The following is a 25,644-nucleotide window of genomic DNA, read 5'->3' as shown; positions in this document are numbered from 1 at the left end:
GTCGGGGTGCTGAGTGTGGGAATGCCAGGAGCAGGCGGTCCCCAAATGTGCCTTCACTGCAAGGAGACACAGCTGCAGTGTTCAGGGACTCTGGGGCGCCCGGGCCCCAGAAAGCAGGGCTTCTCCAGTGCTGCTGGGTTCAGCCCTGCCGTCAGAAGGCAGCCTGGTTTGATAAAATGAATACAAAATACAAGTAGCTCAAATTTGTTTAGAACTGTGAGGTCCTTCTCCTTTTTCACACTCAATTCTGCAGTTTATATTCTCCTGTGCTTCACACCTCGCCCTGCCCCAGGCAAGGCTATACCAACACTGACCCGCCTGGGCTCCTCTTGCCTGGTTGCTTTGCCTGGCCAAGGGTAGAAAGGCATGATGTCTGCTAGAAGAGGGAGAAAGGGATGTGGAAGTCACCTCCTTTCCTTACTGAAATCAAGTTCAAGTAATTGGGACAGGGGCAGAGGGCAAGCTCTACCTCACCCTTAATTCACAATCCTAAACCACTTCTTGGGGCCAATCCTGGCTGTAATTTTCTTTCTGGGTTAGGCCAGGGGGGCAGACCACATCCTGAGCAGGGCCACGGTTGCAGGCCTGCAGTTGACCTCCCAAGGTCTTTGGCCCCAGTCTCTGACTGGTTTAATTCTCCATCGACTACAGTGCATACCAAGAGAGACTATATAAAGAGGTCACCTGACACAATTTCTTCTAAAACCCAGCATGCAATGTTTTATTCAGTTCAAAAAGAATGGGGTAAAAGAAAAATTCCCAACTTCTCTTTTCACTAATTTTTATTTAGATTTGGTAAATTTCACTCAGAATATCTATCAATTCCTTTGTCAGTCTGAAATGTAGGTGTGTGTGTGCATGTGTGTATAATCCCTTAGAAACTTTATTTGGTATAACTTCGCATTTTTGGTATATAGAAATAACTTTATTTTCATATTGCAGCATAGTAGACATACAATCAACATTATTTCCTAGAGTGTGCAATATATATATTCACATTAAAAAATTAAGAACAGAAAGCTTCATATGCAGGAAATACTTTAAAATGTCTACCTACTCTGGAATCTGTGTTTTGACCATACACACCACTAGCTTTATCAATCTGAATGACTATGATGTGTACACAGTGCAGCAAACCACAGACATGGGCCAGTTCGAGATGCTTAACTCACTGTACAGCTAATTCACTCCTCACTTTGGTCGTTGGGATTCCAGGTGCTGAGGCCTACATGGATCTGAAAGATACTCCCAGAAGTGCATCTGTTATACTGGCTTTTGAAAGATTACTGTTTCTTCTATTCTCCTTTATAGCGAGGGGATCTTTTCTCCTTAAAAGCCAGAAGACCCTCAAGTCTGTCTTTTGTTGGAATGGTCTAAGAGAAAGAAAACATTGTTATATGTACCAAAAACTAAAAACTGTAGAAGTTTAACAAGCTTTACCTAAGAAAACTAATTAGAACACAATCTAAAATTTTGAAATCTACTAGTCATCTGGACAATTTTAATTAGGGGACCAAATTTATTATTCTACCTCCAAATATGCTTTTTCCCCATTTCAAATATACTTTAAAAAATTAACAAGCTTTATTTTTACACCATTTTAGGTTCTCAAAATAACTGAGTGTAAGTTCAGAGGTCCCACAGACTCCCTCAAGATCCCAACCACGTCCCCTATTATTAACACCTTGCATGATTGTGGTACATTGGTTACAAGAACCAGTATCAACATGTTATCATTAACTAACACACAGAATTTTCATTAGGGTTCACTGTGTTATACATTTCATGGACTTGGACAAATGTACACCATGTATCTACCATTACAGTATCATACAGAATAGTTCTCCTACTCCAAACATTCTGTACACTCCACCTAGTCATCCCTGTCCCCACCCTCCGCCATTTGACTCTTACAGAATATCATATAGTTGAAAATCATATAGTATGAAGCCTTTTTAGATTGAAATCATTCACCAAGCAAAATGCATTTAAAGTCCTTTCATGTCTTTTTGTGGCAGGATAACTCATTTCCTTTTATTGTGGAATAAATACTCCATTGTATGAATGTGCCACTATTTAACTAGTCACCTAAAGACATCTGGTTTGTTTCCAAATTTGGCAATTATGAATAAAGCTGCTATAAACACTGGTGTGTAGGTTTTTGTGTGGACATTAGTTTCCAATTCATCTGAGTAAATACATAACAGCATGACTGTTGGATCATGTAGTAAGACGATGTTTACTTTGTAAGAAATGGCCAAATTGTAGCTCATTTTAATCTGCATTTCTTAATGACGTATGATGTGGAGCATCTTTCCCTATGATGATTTGCTACACCTGTACATCTACTTTGGTGAGATTTCTGTTCAGATCTCTTACCCACATTTTAAAAAAAATTTTTTTTAAATTTAACCTTTATTGTACTTCTTTTACATTACCTTTCAGTTCCCTTATATCCCCTCTCCCCCTAGCAATCAACAAACTGTAGTCCACGTCCATGAGTACGTTTTCCTTTTTGCTCAGTCACAACACCCCTCTCCTCCCCTCCCACTAGCTGTCATCCTGCTCTCCATCTATGGCTCTGCCCACATTTTCCTTCTTAGTTCAGTTTGTTCATCAGATTCCACATGTGAGTGAAATCCTATGGTATTTGTCTTTCTCTGACTGGCTTATTACACTGAGCACAATGTTCTCCAGGTTCATCCACGCTGTTGCAAAGGATAAAATTTTCTTCTTTATGGCCAAGTAGTATTTCATTGTGTATATGTCCGGTAGTTGCTTTATACACTCATCTATTGATGGGACACTTGGACTGCTTCTATATCTTGGCTTTATTTATTTTTTTAGAGGGTACTGGAGGATGAAAGAGAAAGGGAAAGGGAGAAACACCGACATGCAACAGAAACGATTCGCATCGACTGGCTGCCTCTCACATGCCGCCAATTGGGACCTGGCCTGAAACCCAGGCATGTGTTGACTGGGAATAGAACCAGCGACCTATCGGTTCTCAGGCCTGTGCTCAACCCTCTGAGCCAAACTAGCCAGGGCTCTTACCCACTTTTTAATGGATTGTTTATTTTCCTGTTGAGTTTTAAGTTCTTTGTATGTTTTATATACAAGTCTTTTGTCAGATGTTTTGCAGACTTTGCCCCAGTCTGTGGTTTGTTTTTTAATGCTCTTTGCAAGTGTCTTTTGCAGAGTAGAAATTCATTTTAATAAAGTTAAACATCATTTTCTTCTTTCATAGATTATACTTCTGGAGGCTATCTAAAAAGTCATTGCCAAATCCAAGGTTACCTAGATCTTCTGCTATCTTCAAGAAGTTTTATAGTTTTTCATTTTGAGTTAACACATTTTGAGTTAATTTTTGTGAAGTGCGTTAGGTCATTGTCTAAATTTATTTTTCTGTAATTGAAGGTCCAGATACCTTAGTACTATTTGTTTTCAAGACTATCTTCTCTGTGTTAAATTGCCTTTGCTCACTTGTCAAAGAGCAGCTCATATTTGTATGAATCTAGTTTCAGGCTCCCTATTTCATTCCATTTGTCTATTCTCTTGCCAGTACTACACTGTCTTGATTACTGCAGCTTTATAGTTAGTCTTGAAGTTGGGTAGTGTCAGTCCTCCAACTTTGCTGTTCTTCAATCTTGTGTTGGCTAACCTGGGTCTTTGGATTTCCCATGTAAATTTTACAAATGGTTTGCCATTATAAAAAAGTAATTTGGTGGGGCTTTTGTTGGGATTACACTGAATCTATAGAACATATGGGGAGAAGTGAAATCTTAATACTAAATCTTACTATCCATAAACAAGGGACATCACTCCACTTACTTAGATCTTGATTTCTTTCACCAGTTTTGTAGTTTTCCTCCAACAGACTTGCATATATTTTGTTAAATTTACGCCTAAGTATTTTACATTTTTGTGCTAACGTAAATGATACTGTGCTTTTAATTTAAAATTCCGATTCTTCATTGCTAGTATATAGGGAAACAACTGACTTCTGAATATTAAACTTATGTCATACAATCCTGCTATAACTGCTTATGAGTTACTATGTTATTTTTTGGCTGATTCTTTGGGATTTTCTATATAGACAATATATCACCTATGAATAGACAAGTTTTATTTCATCTTTCCTAATTTAAACATCTTTTATTTCTTTTTGTCTTATTATATTGGCTAGAATTTCTAGGAGATGCTGAAAAGGAATGGTAAAAGGGGACAACCTTGTACTATTCCTGATAATGATATTAGCTGTAGGTTATGTTTTTGTTTTTTGTTAAGATTTTGTTTATTTATTTTTAGAGAGAGAGGGAAAAGGAGAGAGAAAGAAAGGGAGAGAAACATCAATGTGTGGTTGCCTCTCATGCGCCCCCAACCAGGTACCTGGCCCACAACCCAGACAAGTGCCCTGACTGGGAATCTAACTGGTGACCCTTTGGTTCACAGGCCGGTGCTCGATCCACTGAGCCACACCAGCCAGGGCTAGCTGTAGGTTTTTTGTAGACATTCTTATTAAGTTGAGCAAGTTCCCCTCTAATTATAGTTCGCTGATTATTTTATTTAATCACAAATCATTGGATTTTGTCAAATAATTTTTCTGAATCTGTTAATATAATTGTATGATTTTTCCTGCTTAACCTATTGATGTGGTGGATTACATGAACTGATTTTCAAATGCTGAACGAACCTTACATATCTAGAGAAAAAACCCATTTGATTGTGGCATATAATTCTTGTCATACATTGTTGGATTTTATTTCCTAATACTTTGTGGAGAATTTTTATATCTATGTTCATCAGAAATAAAAGTCTGTAGTTTTCCTTTCTTGCAATTTCTTTGGTTTTCTTATCAGTGTAATACTGGCTTCATAGCACAAGTTTTAGAAAGTGCTCCTTCTGCTTCTACTTTCTGAGGCAGATTATAGAAAATTGGTATAATTTCTTCCTTAAACATTTGGTAGAATTCACCAGTGAAAACCATCTGGGCCTGGTGCTTCCTATTACTGAAAGTTATTAATTATTGATTTAATTTCTTTAACGAACATAAGATTATTCAGATTACCTAATTCTCCTTGTGTGAATTTTGGTATTTTGTGTCTTTCAGGGAATTGCTCCGCTTTATCTCGGTTAACAAATTTGTGGGCAAAGAGTTGTTCACTGTATTCCTTTATTATCCTTTCAATGTCGATGGCATCTGTAGTGATGGATTTACTTGCACTTCTGATATTGGTAATTTTTATCTTCTTTCTTTCATCCTCAGTTACCTGACTTGAAGTTTGTCAATATTATAGATCTTTATCAAGAACCAACTTTTGGGTTTTTTAAAATTTTTCTACTGCTTTTTTTATTTTCAATTTCACTAATTTCTGCTTTAAAGTTTATTATTTTTTTATTTTGCTTACTTCGGATTTAACATGCTCTTAATAATAAAATGGAAAGATTTAAATCTTTCTTCTTTTCTAATATATGCATTCAATGCCATAAATTCTAAGCAATTGCTTTCAATGCATTCTCACAAATTTTCATAAGTTTCATTTTCATTTTGATTTAGTTCAGTAATGTTTTATAATTATTCTTGAGACTTCTCCTTTGACACATGAGTTTATTTTATTTATTTTTAAATAAAATTTTATTCATTTATTTTTAGAGAGAGGGCAAGGGAGGGAGAAAAGAGGGTGGGAAACATCAGTGTGTGGTTGCCTCTCGCACATCCCCAACTGGGAACCTGGCCCGCAACCCAGGCATGTGCTCTGACTGGGAATCAAACCGGCAACCCTTTGGTTCACAGGCTGGCACTCAAGCCACTGAGCCACACCAGCCAGAGCAAGACACATGAGTTTTGAAGTTCACTGTTTTATCTTCATTAATAGGTGGGATTTTCTACCTATCTGTTACTGATTTCTAGTTTAATTTCACAATGGTCTGACACAATACTTGGTATGATTTCTGTTCCTTTATACTTGATAAGGTGTGATTTATGGCCAAATATGCTTTTAAAATTTTCCTTCAGACTCCGAGGCTATTTGCAAGAGGTCTGTAATTTACTTCATCCATGGCACGTGCTTATCAATAACAGGTGGTGATGAATCTATACAGGCCATACAGAATAACACTCCAGCTATGCTCCTAATCCATGACAATGGTTAAATGCTAGCTGAGGATTTCCAATTCTCAGGAAAGGTAGAAGAAAGTTCTTTTTCTACTTTAGATGCTCTAAAACAAAGTTATATCTTTCAGAAAAATAAGAGGAAGGAAAAGAGGAAAAGGAGAGAGGAAGGGGAGACAAAGGGAGTAAGGAAGAAAGATTTGTTCCTCTATAGCAAGCCCTACTATTATGTGTACAAAAAGAAAACTGTATAATTAAATTAGTGAACAAAGGCTGAGAAAGTCAGGAAAAGCCAATGAGTCTTCAACACCGATGTTCCCCAGTAGGTACATGCTAACTGCTGCCCTCCTCCGACCTCTCTACGCTGGAGTGAGGGTTCCAGTCACACCCAGAAAATACAACATGAGCCAAAGAAATGGCTATAGCATAAATGGTACTAACAGAATTATTCTAAGAGTTTTCTAAATTATGTAGACAAAGGTCATTAGTTTGTGAGCAGAACCAATCATAAAAGCTGGTAACAGTCAAATATCAGAAACAACTAATTTCAACATTTGTATGATTCTGGAATGGGTATGAGTGTAACCTTTTCAGTGATATACAATTCATTTGACTTACACAGAACGTAAACATATTTTGTAAGAGGTATCGCAACTGAATATGATTGTATTACATACCTGAGCATAACAAGCTTCTTCTATGGCTAACCCTGTTACTAAATCGACCTGAGGATAAAAACATAATTTATTTCAGCAGGAATTACTTTTTAAAATATGGTATATTCAATATAAATTCTAATTTAATAACCCTATTCCAAAAGAACAGAAGTCTTCCATGTAATGTGGCAAATCACAAGTAAGACTAGCAGGAGAGACTTCGGAAACAGGCTGCCTGGGTTCAAATTCTGACTCCACTAGAGGGGAGCTGTGTAACCTTGGCTATGATACTTGACCTTGCTGTGCCTGAGAGAGGCACATCTGAACAAGGGGTTAATTGTATTACCTACCAGTTCAGGGTACTGTGAGGATTAAATGAGCTAATCCAGGTGAAGATGTTATATAGTACGTAAGATATACAGGCAGACCTCAAAGACACTGCGAGTTCAGTTCTAGACCACAGTAATAAAGCAAGTTTCACAATTTTTTGGTTTCCCAGTGCATACTAAAGTTATGTTTACATTATACTGTAGTCTATTAAGCATGCAATAGTATTATGTCTAAAACAATAATACACATTCCTTAATTTAAAAATACTTTATTGCTAAGAAGTGCTAACCATCATCTGAGCCTTCAGTGAGTCATGATCTTTTTGCTGGTGGAGGGTCTGGCCTGGATGCTGATGAAAACACAATTATCCGTGAAGTGCAAAAAAAGTGAAAGGCAATAAAACGAGGTGTGTGCTTGTGACCTGGCACATAGTAAGGGTCATATAAGGTGTTCACTACTAAATGTTGTTACTATTATTTAAAATTAAAAAAAAACCAATCAAATACTTTGTAAATGTTTAAAACTGCATTTATAAGTAATAAATTCAATCTCTTTTTACTGCTATGCAGCCCAAAATAATATTGGGCTCTGGGTCTGCAAGGAATAAGTATCTTTCTTAAAAATTCCTATAATTTAACCAAAATACAAGTGCTATATTTAAAAGTCATATATCAATGGCTGCCTGCATAGCTTCCTTGCCCTGACTGCCTCTCCCTGGCTCGGGGCATCCACTCTTTCGGCACCCCACTGACTTGCCCTGTGTCACGTGTGTCTCCCTGCAGAAAAAAAAATAGGTAAGTTAAAAGTGGAGAGAGCCAGGAAGTCCTCCTCAGAATGTTTTGTTTAAATAACACAATGCCAGTATTAAGAATACATAGAAGGCCCTTTTCTTTGGGTTTTCTATGACTACTAGTCAATAAAGCTATTAACTCAATGGCAAAATAACAAGCATGTCAATTAAGCTATATGGCCATCAGTGAAACAACCAAATTCTGTGATTGATATGAATTAACAACTATGTATTTTAGAACATTAAAAAATATATAGAAGTCTAAACATGGTTCATTTAAATTAAATCTCTACTACCTACACCAACAACAAACTCAACCATGAAGGAACTTACCTCCATCCCTTGATTAATGGCTAATTTTGCCACTCGCATTGCAACAGGTCCCTAAAATCCAAATTAAAGAAACAGATTTGAATTATTATTTATGCTTATGTTGTACATCTTAGCAAAATTCAGAAATTCTCATTGCTGGATCCATGGCCTAGAAGCAAGAATGGCTATAAGATGCAATTGATGAGAGTTTCCCTCAGGAGCCCACAAGGTCTTAAACAGTAAGTGTAGCAACTGCACTGCATCAGTATGTTCTGCAGACTCCACGGGACCTGTGGCTGGCACACTGCAGGTGGCGTGTGCCCAGCACAGAGTTTACCATTCTTCAGCAGATCTCCCTAGAAGTTTAGAAGAGAAAAGTAAAGGAGACAAAGTGTTTGGCAGGACATCACATCTGTCAGTAGTGTGACAGAAATGCGGCTAGGGTTCAGAAGTCTTTATCTAGCAAACGTTGCCATCAAGAATCCAACATCAGTGCTTCAGACACTGGTTGTGTCTTTACTCCATGGGCACCGTTAACCAGCCATGATGGTGTTATACAGTAAAACAGTGTCCTGCAGGCAGTGTTCCCACACTGCGCACACACTTAAAGTCCAAGTAAGTCCTTCAAGACGTGTGAGGGTCACAGAGGAAAGAACTGGGGTCTTCCATGAGAAGGGAAACGTTACTTTTGTCTTAGAAAACCACAATCCTGCAAATGGAATTTAGTAACTCATTCACATTTTAAATTCCTAGAGATGTTTTATGTATGATAACTTAGAATTCAACGGAATATTTTTAAATGTCTTTTGTATTAAAATAGAAAGATGGTTGCCCTGGCTGGGTTGCTCAGTTGGTTGGAGTGTCATCCCATACACCAAAAGTTTGCAGGTTCAATCCCAGGTCAGGATTGCAGGTTCAATCCCTGCTAATAGCATATATGAGAGGCAACTGACTGATGTTTCTTCCTCTCTTTCTCTCCCCTCCCCCAATTTCCTCTCTCTGAAATCAATAAACATATCCTCAGGTAGGGAATTAAAAAAATTAAATTAAAATAAAATAAAAAATGAAACAAAACAAAAGGTAGGCTCTAACTAACAGGCACAACAAAGGACTCCATGAAGTACAAGGTGAATAAACACATGATGGCATGACTGCATTTTGTATAAAAGAAGAGGCTTTCCTAGTCAGGGCTTTGGCTTATCAACATTAACCTATCTAAAGTCTCCTCCTAAGTCACATGCTTAAAAATGTTTTTCAGAGGCTATAATTTTCTCCCTCCATACTGTTTCCAGTGCACACCAGATTTCTGTGTGAGGCCAGCAGTAACTGGGTGAGCAGCCATAAATGCTGAAGTTTGTAGTATATAAAGGGAGTTATGATGGGGTCACTATTCTAGTAGTAACATAGGCACTGAGGGGATTAAGGGGTATCACTAGCCATTACAGGCACTGGGGGCAGAACGCCAGAACCTGTAACTAAGACAGTGATACTCTCAGTGACTGTTACAGCTAGTGATACCTCTTAACTCCCTCAATGCCTATTATTAAAGGCCCCCATAAATTCTGACACTATCGGTGATGATTTCTTGGGGTTCCCAGAAAACTAGAAAAGTACTTGAACCTTAAAGTCTTTTCTCATTTGTTAATGATAGTGATGATGGTTCTTAATACCGCTGTTGAATGCTGTTCACTTTACATGGTTGAAATATTATTGTTATATTTTATTAAATATTTTAGTATACCATTTGGTTCAGAATAATTTTTTATTGTTTTCCTCCTCTAAACCTAGGTGTGTCTTATGGTCAGATGCGTGTTATAGTGCAAAAAATACGGTATATTGTGCACACGGGAATTAATGCCTATGCCACCATAAAAACAAATACAGTAAGATTAACACCTGTTGCTGTTCAAGCAGATTATCTTAAGTTAAGCTATCACAATGAAAGCCCACTTTGGCATGACTGACTGTGCTCTCCTTTCTTGTGTTTCAAAGTATTTCAGTTCAGGGGGATCCAATGTGACAGCTCAGCCATCACTATTTCCCTCCATGTGTACGGCCCAGGTCAAAGTGTTCAGGTGATGAACTTCAGGTGCTAATAAGTTCTGGTACACATGACAAACATGCCTGTGATGCATTATCAAAGTATGGCTATAGTAAGGACTTCAGATTACCTTCAAACCTGAATTTTAATTCTGAAGGCTTTTTATATTAATCTAGTATACTATTTTGCAGCTACCATGTACTTTTCTCCATGAAAAGCAAGTCAAGGGCATCATGGGTACATGAGGTGATTCTTGCTTTTGTTAATTTGCTATAAAAGTTACCTAAAAAGAAAAAAAAAAGAAATGAAGTACCTGAGGTAAAAACTCTCTCGCCAGGTCCAAGGCCTTTCTGTAGGCAGCATCGCCTTCCTGGTTCTGTTCTAGAACGTGGCTGATCAAGCCCACTGCTCTGGCTTCTTGACCATCAAGCACACGTGCAGAGAAGATGAGCTCTTTAGCCAGGGACATCCCAATTGTGCGAGGCAGTCGCTGTGTTCCCCCTGCAGAGTGGACAAGAGAGAAAATGTAGGCAATGATTTGATATCCTTTACTTTTAACATTTCAATAACTCATTTCTTCATTTATAAAAATAAACCAGAGCCATGAGTTTATATTTCAAAATTAGTAATTGGAAAATGGTTTCAAAACATAATCTCATTTCTTAGTTTATAAAATTAACATCGAGAAGCACTTGAGAATCTTGTATTATTATTAAGTGACTCAGGCGCTGACTGTTACTTACAACACAGCTGGTGTGCTCTGGAATCAAACCCACAGCCATTCCATGTCAATAATCACAAGCTGCATAGCAGTGGGCAAGCGAGGTTGTGCCTGAGCCCACTGACCAGAGGAATAAATGACAGGGCCCTCAAGCATGGCGTCTGTCTTTCAGTTTATCTTACCAAAACTTACCAAATCTGAGAAATCCAACTCACGTGCTTTCAAAGTATCATTTATAGTAAATGACATGTAAATAAACATTAATTTAATTTTTAAAAAAGATAGATTACTCAAGATAATAGGCTTTGTGCTGGTAGTTATTTTTCAGTACAAGTACTAATCATCTCCTGACAGTAAGGCTGAGATTTCATCCAACAAAAAACTGGACAAGATCAGGTAATATTCTTATTGGCAACCTCAACATAAAAACAGCTGCAATATTAAGGTTTGTCTAAACCTTATGCTTGAACGGCTGATGGGCTGCCCAGGCCACTGGTAGCAGGAGGCAGGGGAGTGGGTGATGGCCAAGTTTTACTGTGTTTTGTTTGGCCCACAAAATTTACACTTTTTTTTTTTTCCTGCATTAGTTACCAACAACAATTAAAAACTGGGTGGGTAATTTCATACAGAAAACGATTTCTCCCTGAGAGTCAACTGTGGTGCCCCTGTAGGAAACACTGTCCTCTATTTATCTGGCCTCCACACTCATTCACAGCTCTATTCAACACTCCATAGATGGACAGGTTTGCTTTCTTCACACAGCTTTAAAAGGAAAGCAAAATTTTTTATTTGCATCTTAATCAAAAGTGGAAAAATGAACCTAAAGACCACAAGTTTCAAGAAAGCATATTTCCCTTCAGCAATTAAGTACAATACATTCCCACATGTTTAACAAAGCATGCCTGCAATAGAAGAACATGGGTCAAGCAACCATAGTAAGAACCATGACCAGTACTTACAAAAATATGGGTGATTAAAAAAAAAGAAACTTTAGTGAATTGGAAAAGGGCTGACATTTTCAACAGGGATTTTTTTTTAACATAAATAAAATTACTACTGCTTCTGTAAAATGCAGTTACTCATTAAATGTTACACTGCTGGAGCAGCTAGAAATGCTGAGTTTGTAAGTGTTTACTTGATATGGCAGAAAATGTATCTGAAAAAATTAAGCACTGACAAATTTAAACTGAACTGTAAACAATGCTGTTACTCAGTGTAGTAAAGATAGATTGGAGAACTTATGGGACAAGCTGCATGGAAAACACAAGTTATTTATGGTGTTTCCAAGGGCAGCTAATTAGAACAAAGATATCAATAATACAACCCAGATAGCTATATTTACTCATGAAGCTAATCAGAATTTTCATGAGACTGAAGAACCTATGGATAGTGTTCATGATAAGCACATTAGGAAATCATTCTTTTGTGTCCTGTAAAAAGTTTAATGTAGATTGGTTAAAATAACAAATCTAACCCTCAATGGTCATTGTCACTGTGACACTTTTTACTCAACTGAAACTCATCCATAAGCTTAAACCCATTCATCATAGCATGTTGCTTCTACTGCCATTCTCCAGGAAGGAGGACTGTATAAAAAGTAAACAAAGGAACAGTCATGAAACTAACACCGTTATACAGACTCACTCCCTTGAGCTGAATGGAATACAACCCCATGCTTTTATCAATGAACTAAATGCTGGAGGACACGTTAGGGTAAGAGGATCCCAGGAAAAATCCTCTCCTTGGCTCACCAACTAACACTGCACCCAAGACTTGGCTGTTCTGGTTGACAGTATAAGCCATCTACTCCAGGTTCTTCATGTAAGTGGACTCATACAGCACTTGTCCATCCATGACTGGCTTAGTTCACTTAGCCTAATGTCTTTAAGGTTGTAGCATGTGTAAGGCTGAATAATATACCATTGTGGGTTGCTTCCACCTTTTGGATACTAAGAACAATGCTGCTATGGATATGTGTGCACAATTCTTTGAAGCACTGCTTTCAATTCTTTTTGGGTAGACAGCCAGAAATGAAATTGTTGGATCATATAGTAATTCTATGTTAATATTTTTGAGGAATGCCATAGTAATTTCCATAGCAGCTGTACTACTTTACAGTGCCATCAAAAGGGCACAATTGTTCTAATTCCTCCATATTCTCATTAATACTTGTTCTTTTCTTTTTTTTTAAGGAAGTCATCCTAATGGGTATGAGGTGGTACATCACTGTGGACTATGGTTTTGATTTGCATTTCCCTAACAACTCATGAGTGATGTTGCCATGTGCTTATTAGCTAGCTGCATCTTCTTTGGAGAAAAGTCTACTTAAGTCCTTTGACCATTTTGTAAATGGTTTTGTTTGTTGTAGTTGAGCTGTAGAAATTCTTTATATATTCTGAATATTAATCCCTCATCAGCTAAATAATCAGAAAATGTTTTCTCCCATTTCATGGGTTGCCTTTGCACTCTGCAGATAGTATCTGATGCACAAAGTTTTTAATTTTGATGACATCCAATTTGTCTATTTTTTTCTTTTGTTTCCTGTGCTTTTGCTGTCATAACCAAGAAATTGTTGCCAGATCCAATGTCACTTAGATTCCCCACTGTTCTCTTCTAAGAGTTTTGTAGTCTCCATTCTTATGTTAAGACCTTAGACTCATTTCAAGGTAATTTTATATATGTGTATGGCAAGGGTTCAACTTCATGTTTTACCAAGTAGAAATGTAGTTTTCTCAGCACCATTTTTTAAAAGGGGCTATCCTTTTTTTTTTTTAATCTTTAATCTTTTATGCTATTATATTTTATTTACTGCGATCACAAAAACCCAATTAACCCTTTGAGTGCCACGTGTAATTTGAAATTTGGATCAACATGAGAAAACGTTGTATCAACATATAACCTGAGGTACAAAAAAAGAGAAAACATAAAATACGAATTATTCCATTGTTAGTTACATTTATAGCCATTGAAAAAAAGAGTCGCTGGGAGCGACGCTGGCACTTTCAGGAAAATTTGTGTTACTCACAGCAATGTTGGCACTCAAAGGAATGAACAAAAGGCCTGGATAGATACTTCTTCAAAGAAGTTATACAGATGGCCCAGAGACATATTAAAAGATGCTCAACATCATTAATCATCAGAGAAATGCAAATTAAAGTCATAAGATATCACCTCATACCTGTCAGAATGGCTATCGTCAATAAATCAACAAACAAGTGCTGGCGAGGATGTGGAGAAAAGGAACCCTAGGGCACTAATGGTCGGAGTGCAGACTGGTGCAGCCACTATGGGAAACAGTATGGAGTTTACTCAAAAATTTGAAAATGGAACTCCCTTTTGACCCAGTGATTCCACTTCTGGGAATATAACCCAAGTATCCTGAAACACATAGGCAAAAGAATATATGTACTCCTATCTACACAGCAGTGATATTTACAATAGCCAAGATCTGGAAACAGCTTTAGTGCCCATCAGTAAGATGAGTGGATAAAAAAGCTGTGGTATATTTACACAATGGAGTACTATGCAGCAGTAAAAAAGAAGAAACTACATTTTGAAACAGTTTATATGGATCTGGAGTGTATTGTGCTAAGTGAATTAAGCCAGCCAGAGAAAGACAAATACCACATGATATCACTTGTACGTGGAAAGGGGCTATCTTAAATAGTTACATCAATCTATAATTTAATTCACTCATTCTTACTAAAGATTTTTCTTTAGGGAATCTGTTTGGTAAGAATTTACCTGGACCACTTTCCTATGCTGCAAACAGTCTGAAGAAATCAAATGATTGTCTTTTTACATTTGTGGAGTTGAAGATAACCACCTCCAGCAATATAAAAATGTATGATCTTAAATTTTATAAAAATGATATGGCCTGCTCAATTTGTCTTGCTCAATTAATAATGACAGTGTGAGCAAAGAGCTGCAGAAATGGAATAAACTGCAGTGCAATATGACAATAAACTAAACATGACTGATGGGGAATCGCAGATTTCTACAAACATGTCATGAATAGTCACCCTAAATAGAAACTCTCTTTATGTCAACATTGTATTCCAGTTTGAAATTCCTGTGTTTATGAAGAGCTATTTTCCATTATAAAATAAAACAAAATACTACCAGGGTTTAGTGTAGCACCACATCACAACTTGAGAAAGAAAAAGTGTCCCTAAGACCAGATGTGGAAGGAAAGGAGTCGAATTTTAAGTCTAAATACAAATAGGCACAGTAGAGAGAATTTATTTCAATTCATGTTTTATTAATTTTGAATTTTAAATTCTAATATTAGCTCAAAGCTGGCTATCGTTCTCACTGGCATCTGAGTTCAGGATCACTCAAGTGCCATCTATAGATATAGTCCTAGGGACTGAGAAAATTAAACAATGAAATTAAATAAAATTGTTCAACTCTGACAGCACTCCTACCACATCCAAGATCCCAGAGCTCTACAAGACTTGATTCAAACTCTCACTATAATCTATCCCAACAGCCTCCAGCACAGAGCCCTGCCTCCTGGCCGGGCCTGCTCTGAGGTTTAGAGACTTTTCATGATTTGCTCTAAGTTATTAAATTAGGTTGCAGAAATTGGGTCCAAACCTAATTCTGCCTGATTCTTACCTACTATGCATATACGTACAGCCCATCATAAGATGAATGCATGGTTTCAATTTATTTGATAAAAAAGATGTGTGTGGTATATATAAGTAGGTACCTAATATAAATAGGCATATACACCTATCAAATACAGGTAACCCCCATATAACATGGTTGTCAGGTTCCTAACACATGCTGTGTTATGCAAACTCATGTTATACAAAACAAAAATAGGGATTAGGTTCCAAAATTTATAAAAAACATACTATTATATTTTTATAATTAAGAGAAATGCCTTTAGTAAAGCAATTTCCACCAAAAGTTTTACATATTAATATGAATTAAGCAATGTTTTCCTCATCATCACTACTAAGGCTCCATTAACCGAATGTGTTTTCTTTTTGACAAGATATCCTCATCCTTTGAACTTTCTTCAGCATTATCTTGATTTCTACGCTCTACTTTTTGCAAAAAATCTGTTATTTTAGATTGCTTGCTTTTAGCTGGGAGACCTTTATAACGTTATATGATGCTAAGCACTTTTGAAGTTCTCTCTTAAACTTTGTGCTCCTTTCAGTGCAAGGATCTTCGTTTAAGAAATATGACTCTTATCTGTTCCGCTAAGTATAGGCCTTTGTTTACACTTTTTAGAGTAAACTGTTTAATGTCTTCGTTTTCATCAGGGCTGTCGTCCCCTGAGTTATATCTTGGCACATTCCAGATGTCATTTCCATCAAAGCTGCTCCATCAGTTTCTCCTTCTACCAACAATTCTTGGATATCTTCTACAGTCATATTGTGTTAGAGTGAAACTGTGTTATAGAATTACCATGTTATATGGGGGATACCTGTATGCCCAAACAGTCAAGTGTCTCTGTACAGGTCAGCCTTGATTATTCTTTCCAAAATGTTCTGCACTATGTAGGTAATATGACACTGAAACAGGAATAAAAGTGCTCCAGCATTCAGGAAGACCAGAGTACAGAGAGACAAAGAGCCAGCCACTAAGTAAAAGCATCTAAGCCACTCCCCGCCTGTGATCCCAAGAGGCATGCAGACTTCAGGAAGCCTCAGTTTCCTTGTGCTAGCTGTAGTCCTCAGAGATCATGGTATCCGCAAGTAATAACATTCAGGACACTCCTGTAGGTCTCCACTATACTGTTGAATCAAGGAGAAATGTGCACCTGAGCTGAGAACTTCCACAAAAGTTCACAGGCTCCTCCTAAAAAACAAGAACCTCAACTGTTCTTAGGGGTAGTAAACTTATAGCAGCTTCCACAAAAAACTATTCCTGAGTCACTTTATCACCTATCAGAAAAGGGTATTTTGTGGTGTTTCATGAGTCTGCATGCGGGTACATCAGAACAACAAGGGGAAATTGAGATCCAAAGCCACATTACTATGGTACGAAAAAAGGAAGCATCTTGGCCACTGTCCCTCCCGCTTCTAATGTGGGAGTGCTCACTGGCTGACCTCTAAGGCTTTTTGCTTTGGCTCTGTAAACAATAAGACTGACTCAGTGGGTCTGAGGCAGGCCCTAAGGTTCTGTACTTCTAATGGGCTCTAACATTCACATAAAGGGACAGTGGGATGTGAAGACCCACTGCTGTGAAACTTTAGATGGAGGTGATTTTTAATAAAGCAACAGAGTTTACATAACCAAATGAGTATCTGCCACTTCAGAATAACCAACGCCATTTTGGGATTCATCTTTTGAAACTAATTTCTAAGAGACAACACATTCATTCATTCATTCAAGTACTAACTGCAACTTCCTGTTTAGGTATGTGGACACAGCTGTGAAGTAAACAAAGCCGCTGCCTCCTGTTTGGCAGCCCACAATAAGCAAACAAATAACATTGATAGGCACCAGGAGAGTAGTGTGTGTCAGGGATCAGGGTGGGCAGTTCGCACAGGACAGCTATGGAGGGGCTCTCAGGTAATCCGGTGTTGGAACCAGAAAAGTACAGGGAGAGGCATGAGAGGCAGAAGAATAGCCTAAAAGGAGCAGGACAAAATCCCATGAGAACCTGGGCCTAGAAGCACCAGTTTTTACTGCGAGCATCCAAGAACATATTCTGCAAACAGTATTTTGAGAACCTCATCCTCTACTGAAGATCTGGGTTTGAGGACAAGCTGTGAGCCAAGAGGAGGAAGGAGGTAAGCAGATGTTCATACAGTTTGCGACAGGGCACCAACCAGCTCGGAGAAATTGGCAAAACAAGTCCCAAAAGCTTAAAATGCTTGTCGTTGGCAACTCAACTCCACTGCCTTCATTAAAATCCTGGTCTTTCTTTTGGAGAACCCCCCACCTGTATGCAGCCTGTGACAGTAGATCCCACCAATGGAGGCCGAGGGGCCACATCTTCCTCTCTGCCCTGGCACAACTGGGCAGGCATCACTGGGAGTCCTGACTGGGTGACCTTGAAACACTTAAGACTTTCTGGGGCAGGGATGTGCAGGCCTGCTGATTCTTGTATTGTGACCCCAACCATGGGTGGACTGTCTAGTTCTGTTTTGTGCTCTAAGCACTGTTCTCTATTGATTCTGTGAACCGTACAATATATTGCCTGTCCATTTAGGGTGGCCAGACTCAATTTCTGTTACATGCTTTCCAGTGTCATGAATGATACAATAACTAGTTTTGTTTTACTTTCTTTCAAAAATAGATGAAATGCAATGGGAGTTTATGTTTTACATTTTGCAAATAAAATCCATTTGTGCACTCACTCACTAATTTATTGGTTGAGTGACCTAATGTGTGCCAGGCACTGTCCCCAGGTGCTGAACGAACATTAGTGAACCAAATGGACCATCCCTACATCATGAAGCTTATAATCTTAAAGGCAGAGAGAGAGGGAAGGGGGCAATAAACAAGCCCTTAGAAAAGAACTAAGGGTGTAATGAACGTTATGGAGAGAATTTAAGGCAGGAAAAACGTTCTGAGGCAATCACTAGATGGCTGATTTAGATTGGGGGGGGGGGGAATCTGTCAAATAAATGTGAGGCCCATGTCTGAATGCTAAACGGTGGCCACATGAAGATCAAGTAGAACATGGAATGATGAGATCAGCCATGCAAAGGCCCTAAGGGGAAGCCAAGCTCAGTGTGTTCAAGGATGAGAAAAGAGGCCACTGAGCTACCAAGAGAAGGATGTGAGAGGTTGGACAGGCAGAGTTTAGATCACACAGATGCAGTGTAGGTTTACATCTTACTCTATGATATGACATTGGAGGGTTCTGAGTGGCAAGTGACATAATTTAATAAGCACTTTGGAAGATCCTTTGTAAGCTTGGAAGAGAAGAGATTATAGGGATGAGATAAAAGCAAGGTGCCCAACAGGAGGCTACTTATTGTTCCTATCCAAGTATGGTATGGTGGCAGACTGAACTGAACTAGAGCAGTGAAGGAAGAGGCAGCGGTTGAAATTTGGGGCCAATATTGTCCAAAATTGCTAAAGAAATGGATGTGAGAAAGGGAAACCAATCCACTGCTTAGATTTCTGGTTTAAGTGCATGAATAGGTGTACTGACAATGGAGAAACAGGAGGTGATGGGGTGTACTCTGGCCATGTGAAATATGTCTTTTACTTATATAAGTGGGCATGTAACTGGATGTTCAGTCTGTTTATTAATGATCACCATTATATAGATGGCATTCAAAGCCAGGGGCCTGGATGAGATCCCCTAGGGAGACTGTTGACAGATAAAGACGCAGAGGAGCCAGCAAGAGCCTGAGAAGTGCCCACTGGAGTGGACCCAGGTGGGAAGAGTGCAGCAGGAAGATGGTGCTCAGCAGTAGCCAACCTCTTTTGGACATCTACCTCACCACCATTCACCCAGCCTTCTTTGAATTACATGTGCAGGAGTCTTACAGGAAAAATGTTCTCACTGAAATAGGAATAAACAGGCTTCTTCCATGATGCCGTCATGTCTATGTGTGACACCTGGAGCAATGACAGCCATCTTACAACTGACAGAAACCAGCAAAAGATTAATCCTCAACTTGAAGATGGCACAACAGAAAGGCATTACTACGCTACTGAATTTACCCATCCTGAAATTGCCTTACTCTGTGTGGTATTTTAAGACATTTTCTTATTTTTTAAGCAACCTGAAATAGGATTTCCTGTTATTTGTACCAAAAATGTCTGGAAGTATAGATGGACTGAGAAAAAATATTTGGATACACATTCTGAAGAGTGGAAGGCAAACATATAGGGAAATATGGTAGGATTTCTGGTAAGAATTAATCACACATTTGAGATCTGTGGTTGTGAGGTGAGTCAGTGTGGTTGTCTATTTTCTTTTCCAGAGACGTTTAGTCGTCTGGGGGCAGCACAGAATAGGCAGATAATCTGGAACTCTGCCGGACAAGTGCAAACAGAGGAGAGAAGCCAAGTAATAGCAATAGCTGACATTTACTGAGCAGACGCTCCCTACGTGTTAATTCACTCATTTAATCCTCACAGTTCCCCTATGAGGTTGATATGAAGGTGAAGTCATTTTTAAGGATGACATTATCACACAAGATCATAAAACCTAAGCTGGGTGGGGAGAGGAGGGATATGGCTGAGAGTGAAAGTGTCCATGGACTTGATTCAATGAGGTCCAAGGAGAACTTGAAGGCTGGGGTGTTAGAGTGAGGTGCAAGAAATCTAGATTCAGAATGGAGACATTATTGATGATGTTGAAGCCCAGGTATAACTCTGGGGTCCTGGGCTAAGATGAGAAGGAGGTGCAATCACAAGTAAGAGAGCTGAAATTCAGTCTTACAGACAATATGAGGCAATGTACAAGTGCTTACAGCCTGCTGGTTGGTGAAAGAATGAGCAGAACTGCAAATACCCAAGGTTCGTTCACAACCAAATATAATCCTCTTCTTGACAGTGAAATTCTGGAAGTAGGTGACTTTGAACCATTGTCTAAAGCCACAGACAAAATAACAGGATGAAAACACTTAAAATGGGTGTTTTTTCTTGTGTCTTTTGCTTGTAATCTATCAATAATACAAAAATAAGTTTGTAACTTAGTTTTTAAATGGCTGATTATTTTCCTTTCTTTGCTAATTTTCACAATAATAAGGTGGTTCCCTAATATCATCCAAAGGTGACCAACATGTTTTTAATCTTTGAGAATCATCATAAATTTGCGCATGTTAACACAGTTGATGCATTAGAATCCACTGTAGTTATTATCTTTATTAATATTCAAACAACTTCATTGTTGGCTAGTGAGAACTTCTTTAGATTAGCTTTAGAGTCCTTTCACCATGACCTTAACAGTCTTTGATAACCTTTTGTTATTTGGTATCACAAAATATTTGAGTTCATCATCATATTTCCTTCCCAGACCCTGAATCAGCCACCTCCCCAGAGCCCCAATTCCTTTCAGTGGAGCTGCATTTTAAAGTTTAAGTCTGCTCATATCATGATCAAGTTTACTTACAACAGCCATGAGTTCATATGCATGTTCTGCATATTCGTTCCAACAGGTGATAAGCATCAAGAATGAGCATTAACAAACAAGCATGGAGATAGTTCTTTGGCAGTGAGATCTTCACCATGTGACACTAGCAGATCTTCATCTCTTTCACTGTCCACTTTATTAAATCCAGCCTCTTTAACAAGACCTACAATTTTACTGCTTTGATTTAACCACTTCCTTGAAATTTAACAGTCAACCACAAAATCCTGGCACCACTTTTCTCAAGGCTGCATAAAGATCACAGATGGCCACACTATAATGTCAGATCCCAGGTTCCTTGTACGTTTCTCCTTTGCTATCCTCAGCCTGCATCTCTATTCTCCAGGTTATTTCATGGTCTAAAAAAGGCTGTTGAAGCCTGCATCTCTATTCTCCAGGTTATTTCATGGTCTAAAAAAGGCTGTTGAAGCCTTTGCCTTCATGTTTGCAAACCACATAGCAGGAAAAAGGGAGAAGGGCAAGAAGTTGCTTTGTTTTCAAAACCATTAATTAAATTCTAGCGAACAACTTCAGCTTCCACCTCATTGCTTAGAACTTGCTTGCATGTAGTTAGGGGAGCTGCAAAAGGTCATCTTCTTGTTGAGTGTATTGACATAGCATAGTGAATAAAATTGCAATTCTATTACTAAGAGAAAATGAAAATGGCTAAAATATTTTAATAATGTAACAAAATGTTTTCATGTTTATCTATTACCTGGATAGAATGAAAATATATATGAAATGTTATATTCTAGTTCAAATTTTTTTTACATCATTTAATCTATTATTTTGAGAAGGTATCAAGAAACTTTCTTCCCCTAGGTAATTGTGACTTATGATTATACTACTTACAACAAATTTGAAGTAGCAAACTTATTATCAGCAGTGGCTTAGACACAGCAACCTTGCTTTTGCTCCTCATATTCCCCGCTGCCTTGTGGGCGCAGAGCCCTCCCATGACACAGGGTGGTGCCAGCAAGCACTCTGGCACTGACGCCCCTCTCCTTCCAGACCGAAGTCCCACAAGTCCTGAGAGTCTAAAATAAACCAAATACAAATGCTACTTTCCCTTTGTTATATTTATATGTATTTAGATAATTTAAAATAAGCTTTGACATTTCATAATCAATTATAATGTAATGTAAATAACTGAGCACAACTTATGGTTTTGGATTATAAATTATGTTTTCATAATTTTAAAAGGATTATTGAAAGTATGTCAAGTATTTTTGTTTTTATTTTGAGGGGTTTCTTTTTTAGCCTTTATCTTTTCCTTTTTCTTATGACTTTTTGAAGAAAGAAACCATACTACTAAAGGAGATGCATACAAGCATACAACAGACTTTAGGTTGAAAGTTATGTAGATTCTGCATTAAGGGCATCTGTTAACATAATTAGAACTGATCACTGACTTCTTCAAGTAAATATCACCTTTGAATTACGTCTAAATCCCATCTCACCTTTGAATTACTTCTAAATCCCATCTCACACATAGAAAGCACCCACTTCAGGTTATTTTTTCCTAGAATTGTGGAGGAAATCCTGCAGTAAAATGTTAGCTTTGGATTACAATGCCCCCTGCAACTGATTACTGTGTAAGTCTACCAGAAGGCTATAGGCAAGTGCTTTTTTGATGCATCTGGGCTCCATGTTTACAAATTGACTTCCTCTTACAACGAATTATCAAGGTCAAAGAGGAGTGCTCTATATGAGCAAAAATGGCATGCTTATTGGGTCTCATAATACATGTCACAATCATGCAAAAAGCATAAAAATATTTATCCTTCAATCTGTGACCAATATTTAAAGTGCTGTAATACCTTCTATTACCCAAGGCATTGTAGCATGTTGTAAAGCAATGAGTAAACACACACACACACAAAGAGAAAGAGAGAAAAGACAGGAATAAGTGAGGAGAGGAGAAAAACCTAGCTGCTTAGCCCCATCACAACCTACCTGAAACACATCAGCTGGACCTCTACATGGCTTATGCTAAGGGAGGATTTAGCAAAAGTTTTAAGTATTAGAGAAAAAATAAAAAGACTGGATATAAAATTTTTTTTCCAGATCAAATTAAGCTGACAGGCAAGAAATTAAAACCTTTGTGATATAGCTTTCGTTAATATTTATTACTTAGGGGAACAATTTTTAACATAATTCCCACTGAGTTTGATTTTTTTAGCTGTTTTAGACTTAAATATGGATGCTGATTTCAAAACTACGGTTAGTTTTCTTCTATCACGTCAAGTTTTTCTCTGTGCAGCTTATCTTAATGCGGCCACTCTAGGCTGGATCGATCTTAGATTGAGGGAAGCACTAGTGCTCTCCTACTGGCTGAGAACAAACCTCCCTCGAGTGGGGAGGGGTAGGAGACACCCTTGGAGACCAGTGACAGGTTCATACTTGTCTAGGCTATTCAGTTACACACGAGACAGTGTGGTGAGTGGTTGTGTGCTGCTCTATATAGTGAATCGTATTCCAAAGTGCAGTCCGAGTTCTTGTCGGTATACAAGGAGTTAGCAAAATTTATTTTTTAATTTACATACGTACTTATTTCCTTTCCTTCAGATCATGTCTATCTCTGCTATTTCTTGTTGTAAGAGCCTAAACAACCCTGATTTGTTTTATTATATCTGTGGCAGTTTCACCATTCCCAGTCAAAAGACAAACATCTGCGCATTTGTGAGGCAAGCCTAATTTGCATATTTTAAAATCAAATTTGGTGATCAAGTTAAGTCTTGGGCCCCTCAGAAGATGTCAAGAGTTTCGGATGTAGACAAAGGGAACACGTGATAAATTGCCAATGCCTCATTCAGCCGAAATTTCAGTGCCAGTTTTCACTGAATTACCCTCTTTCGAAAAACAGGAATATGGTGAAGACGTAAGTGACAGCAACGATGAAGATTTTGAAATCTTGCTTGAAAAAGGAGCGAAGGCATCCTACTTTCGATCAAGAGAAAGTGCATTTCTGCAGTACTTTCGAAGTGATGGTGGCTTTGTGTATTGCCATAACATACATGGTTGAATGGAGGAATTGGGAATTCCAATGTAGAACGAAACTGAATGGCGACTGTTCATCAATAGCTCAAAGTGGAACTTGAAGTATGTCCTCCTCCACAATGGCAATTTATTTGGTGCAATCCCAACTGGCCCTTCAGTTTGTCTTCTTGAAGAATATGAAGACATAAAGAGAGTCATTGATCTGTTGCAATATCACAAGCACAATTGGATCATCTGTGTTGACCTTAAAACGGTCTGCTTTCTTCTTGGTCAGTAATGTGGATACACCAAGTATCCCTGTTTTCTGTGTATGTGGGACAGCAGAGCTCGTGAGAAGCATTGGGTGGAGTCGAACTGGCCTCCAAGATCTGACCTCAAACCTGGTGATCCAAATATTCTACATGAGTCACTAGTTGACAGAAAGAACATTATATTCCCATCTCTGCACATAAAACTGGGTCTCATGAAGCAATTTGTTAAAACTTTGCCAACTGAAGGAGATTGTTTCAAGTATCTCATTTTGGCATTTCCTAGCTTATCGTTTGAAAAGATAAAATACCTTAATATGTATGTTTGGTAGCAGAACTTCATTACTTGTACACAATTTGACTTACAGTAACAATATATAGCCTTTATTTAAATAAAATAACTCCAAATAAACAGTATACTCAGGTAATTTTTTTCTTTATTTTCCTTTGTATGTACATTTTGTATGATTTTTGGGACAAAGGGAGGGTATGCTGTACCTTAAAATGTTGATGTGATAGAGAAAACCTGGGGTCATTTTTGGATTCAGATGCCAAAAGTTAGTCAAAAACAAGTGTCAAATCTAACTTAATGAAAATTGTGTTCCCCAGTGTTACAGAAAGCCTTCTTGACTATTATCCCATTCACTGACAGAGAAAGATATACTAATGATTTATTCATTAAAAACAAAATCATACTTGGAACTGTTGTAACAATATAATCAATAAAAAACATTAAAAAATAAAAAAAAATTAAAAAAAAAATCATACTTAAATATGTTTATATGTACTTTTCACAACAAATATTTGCTGAAGGATTATTTTTTTTAACTTCTGGAAAATATATTGTTATATACCATATGAAACATAAAATCTTACTCTTTAAAGACTGCTGTGGTGCACACCTACTTGGGGCCACCCAGCATCCACCACAAGCAAGCACCACATGCTCCCCTCCAACTCGCCCTGGTGGGTCCAAGTGGGGGTCACTGGAAAATTCTGCCAGAACCTCTCTCCCACCCTAGCACAGCCAAGGCAAATTACTTCAGCCAGAAAATTCTCTCCTGAGACTTGCATCTTCAATGGAGCAATGGAAGAATAAAGGAAATGCTTGGATATATCCATTCAAGGGAAGACTTCCAAGCAAGCCTGTCTGAAGTTGTGCACTCAGATAAAACTTTCTGTGATAGTGGCTGTCACAGATAGTGGTCTGTGTCTTAGCTGTCCAATGTGGGAGTCACTAGCCACATCTGGCTACTTGAAATATGATTAGTGTGGCTGAAGTTTTAATTTTAGCTTGTTTTAATCAATTTAAACTTAAAACGGCACATGTGGTCAGTAGCCACGACTCTAGATGGTCTAAGTCCAGAGTTTCCT

The 25,644-nt window shown here is 38.1% G+C and overlaps 1 protein-coding gene across 3 annotated transcripts in view; it reads right to left on the bottom strand.

The window, feature by feature from the left end:
• Positions 1-764: 764 nt before the first annotated feature.
• The window catches only part of AUH (AU RNA binding methylglutaconyl-CoA hydratase), a 181,555-nt gene continuing 156,675 nt past the window's right edge, over positions 765-25,644 (bottom strand). For all 3 annotated transcript variants that reach the window (XM_090273973.1, XM_090273972.1, XM_090273971.1), the window contains 4 exons: positions 10,555-10,742; positions 8,222-8,272; positions 6,790-6,837; positions 765-1,373 (listed from right to left, as the gene is read on the bottom strand). In XM_090273973.1, coding sequence (XP_090130099.1) covers positions 1,296-1,373; positions 6,790-6,837; positions 8,222-8,272; positions 10,555-10,742 — 365 coding nt within the window. In that variant the 3' untranslated portion in view covers positions 765-1,295. The remainder of the gene's footprint in view (positions 1,374-6,789; positions 6,838-8,221; positions 8,273-10,554; positions 10,743-25,644) is intronic.

This window comes from Furipterus horrens, unplaced genomic scaffold (genome assembly GCF_987537825.1).
Source record: "Furipterus horrens unplaced genomic scaffold, mFurHor1.1.pri manual_scaffold_4, whole genome shotgun sequence".
NCBI lineage: Eukaryota > Metazoa > Chordata > Mammalia > Chiroptera > Furipteridae > Furipterus > Furipterus horrens.
The sequence above is the reverse complement of the archived record's forward strand: the minus strand, read 5'-3'. Positions and strand labels throughout refer to the sequence as shown.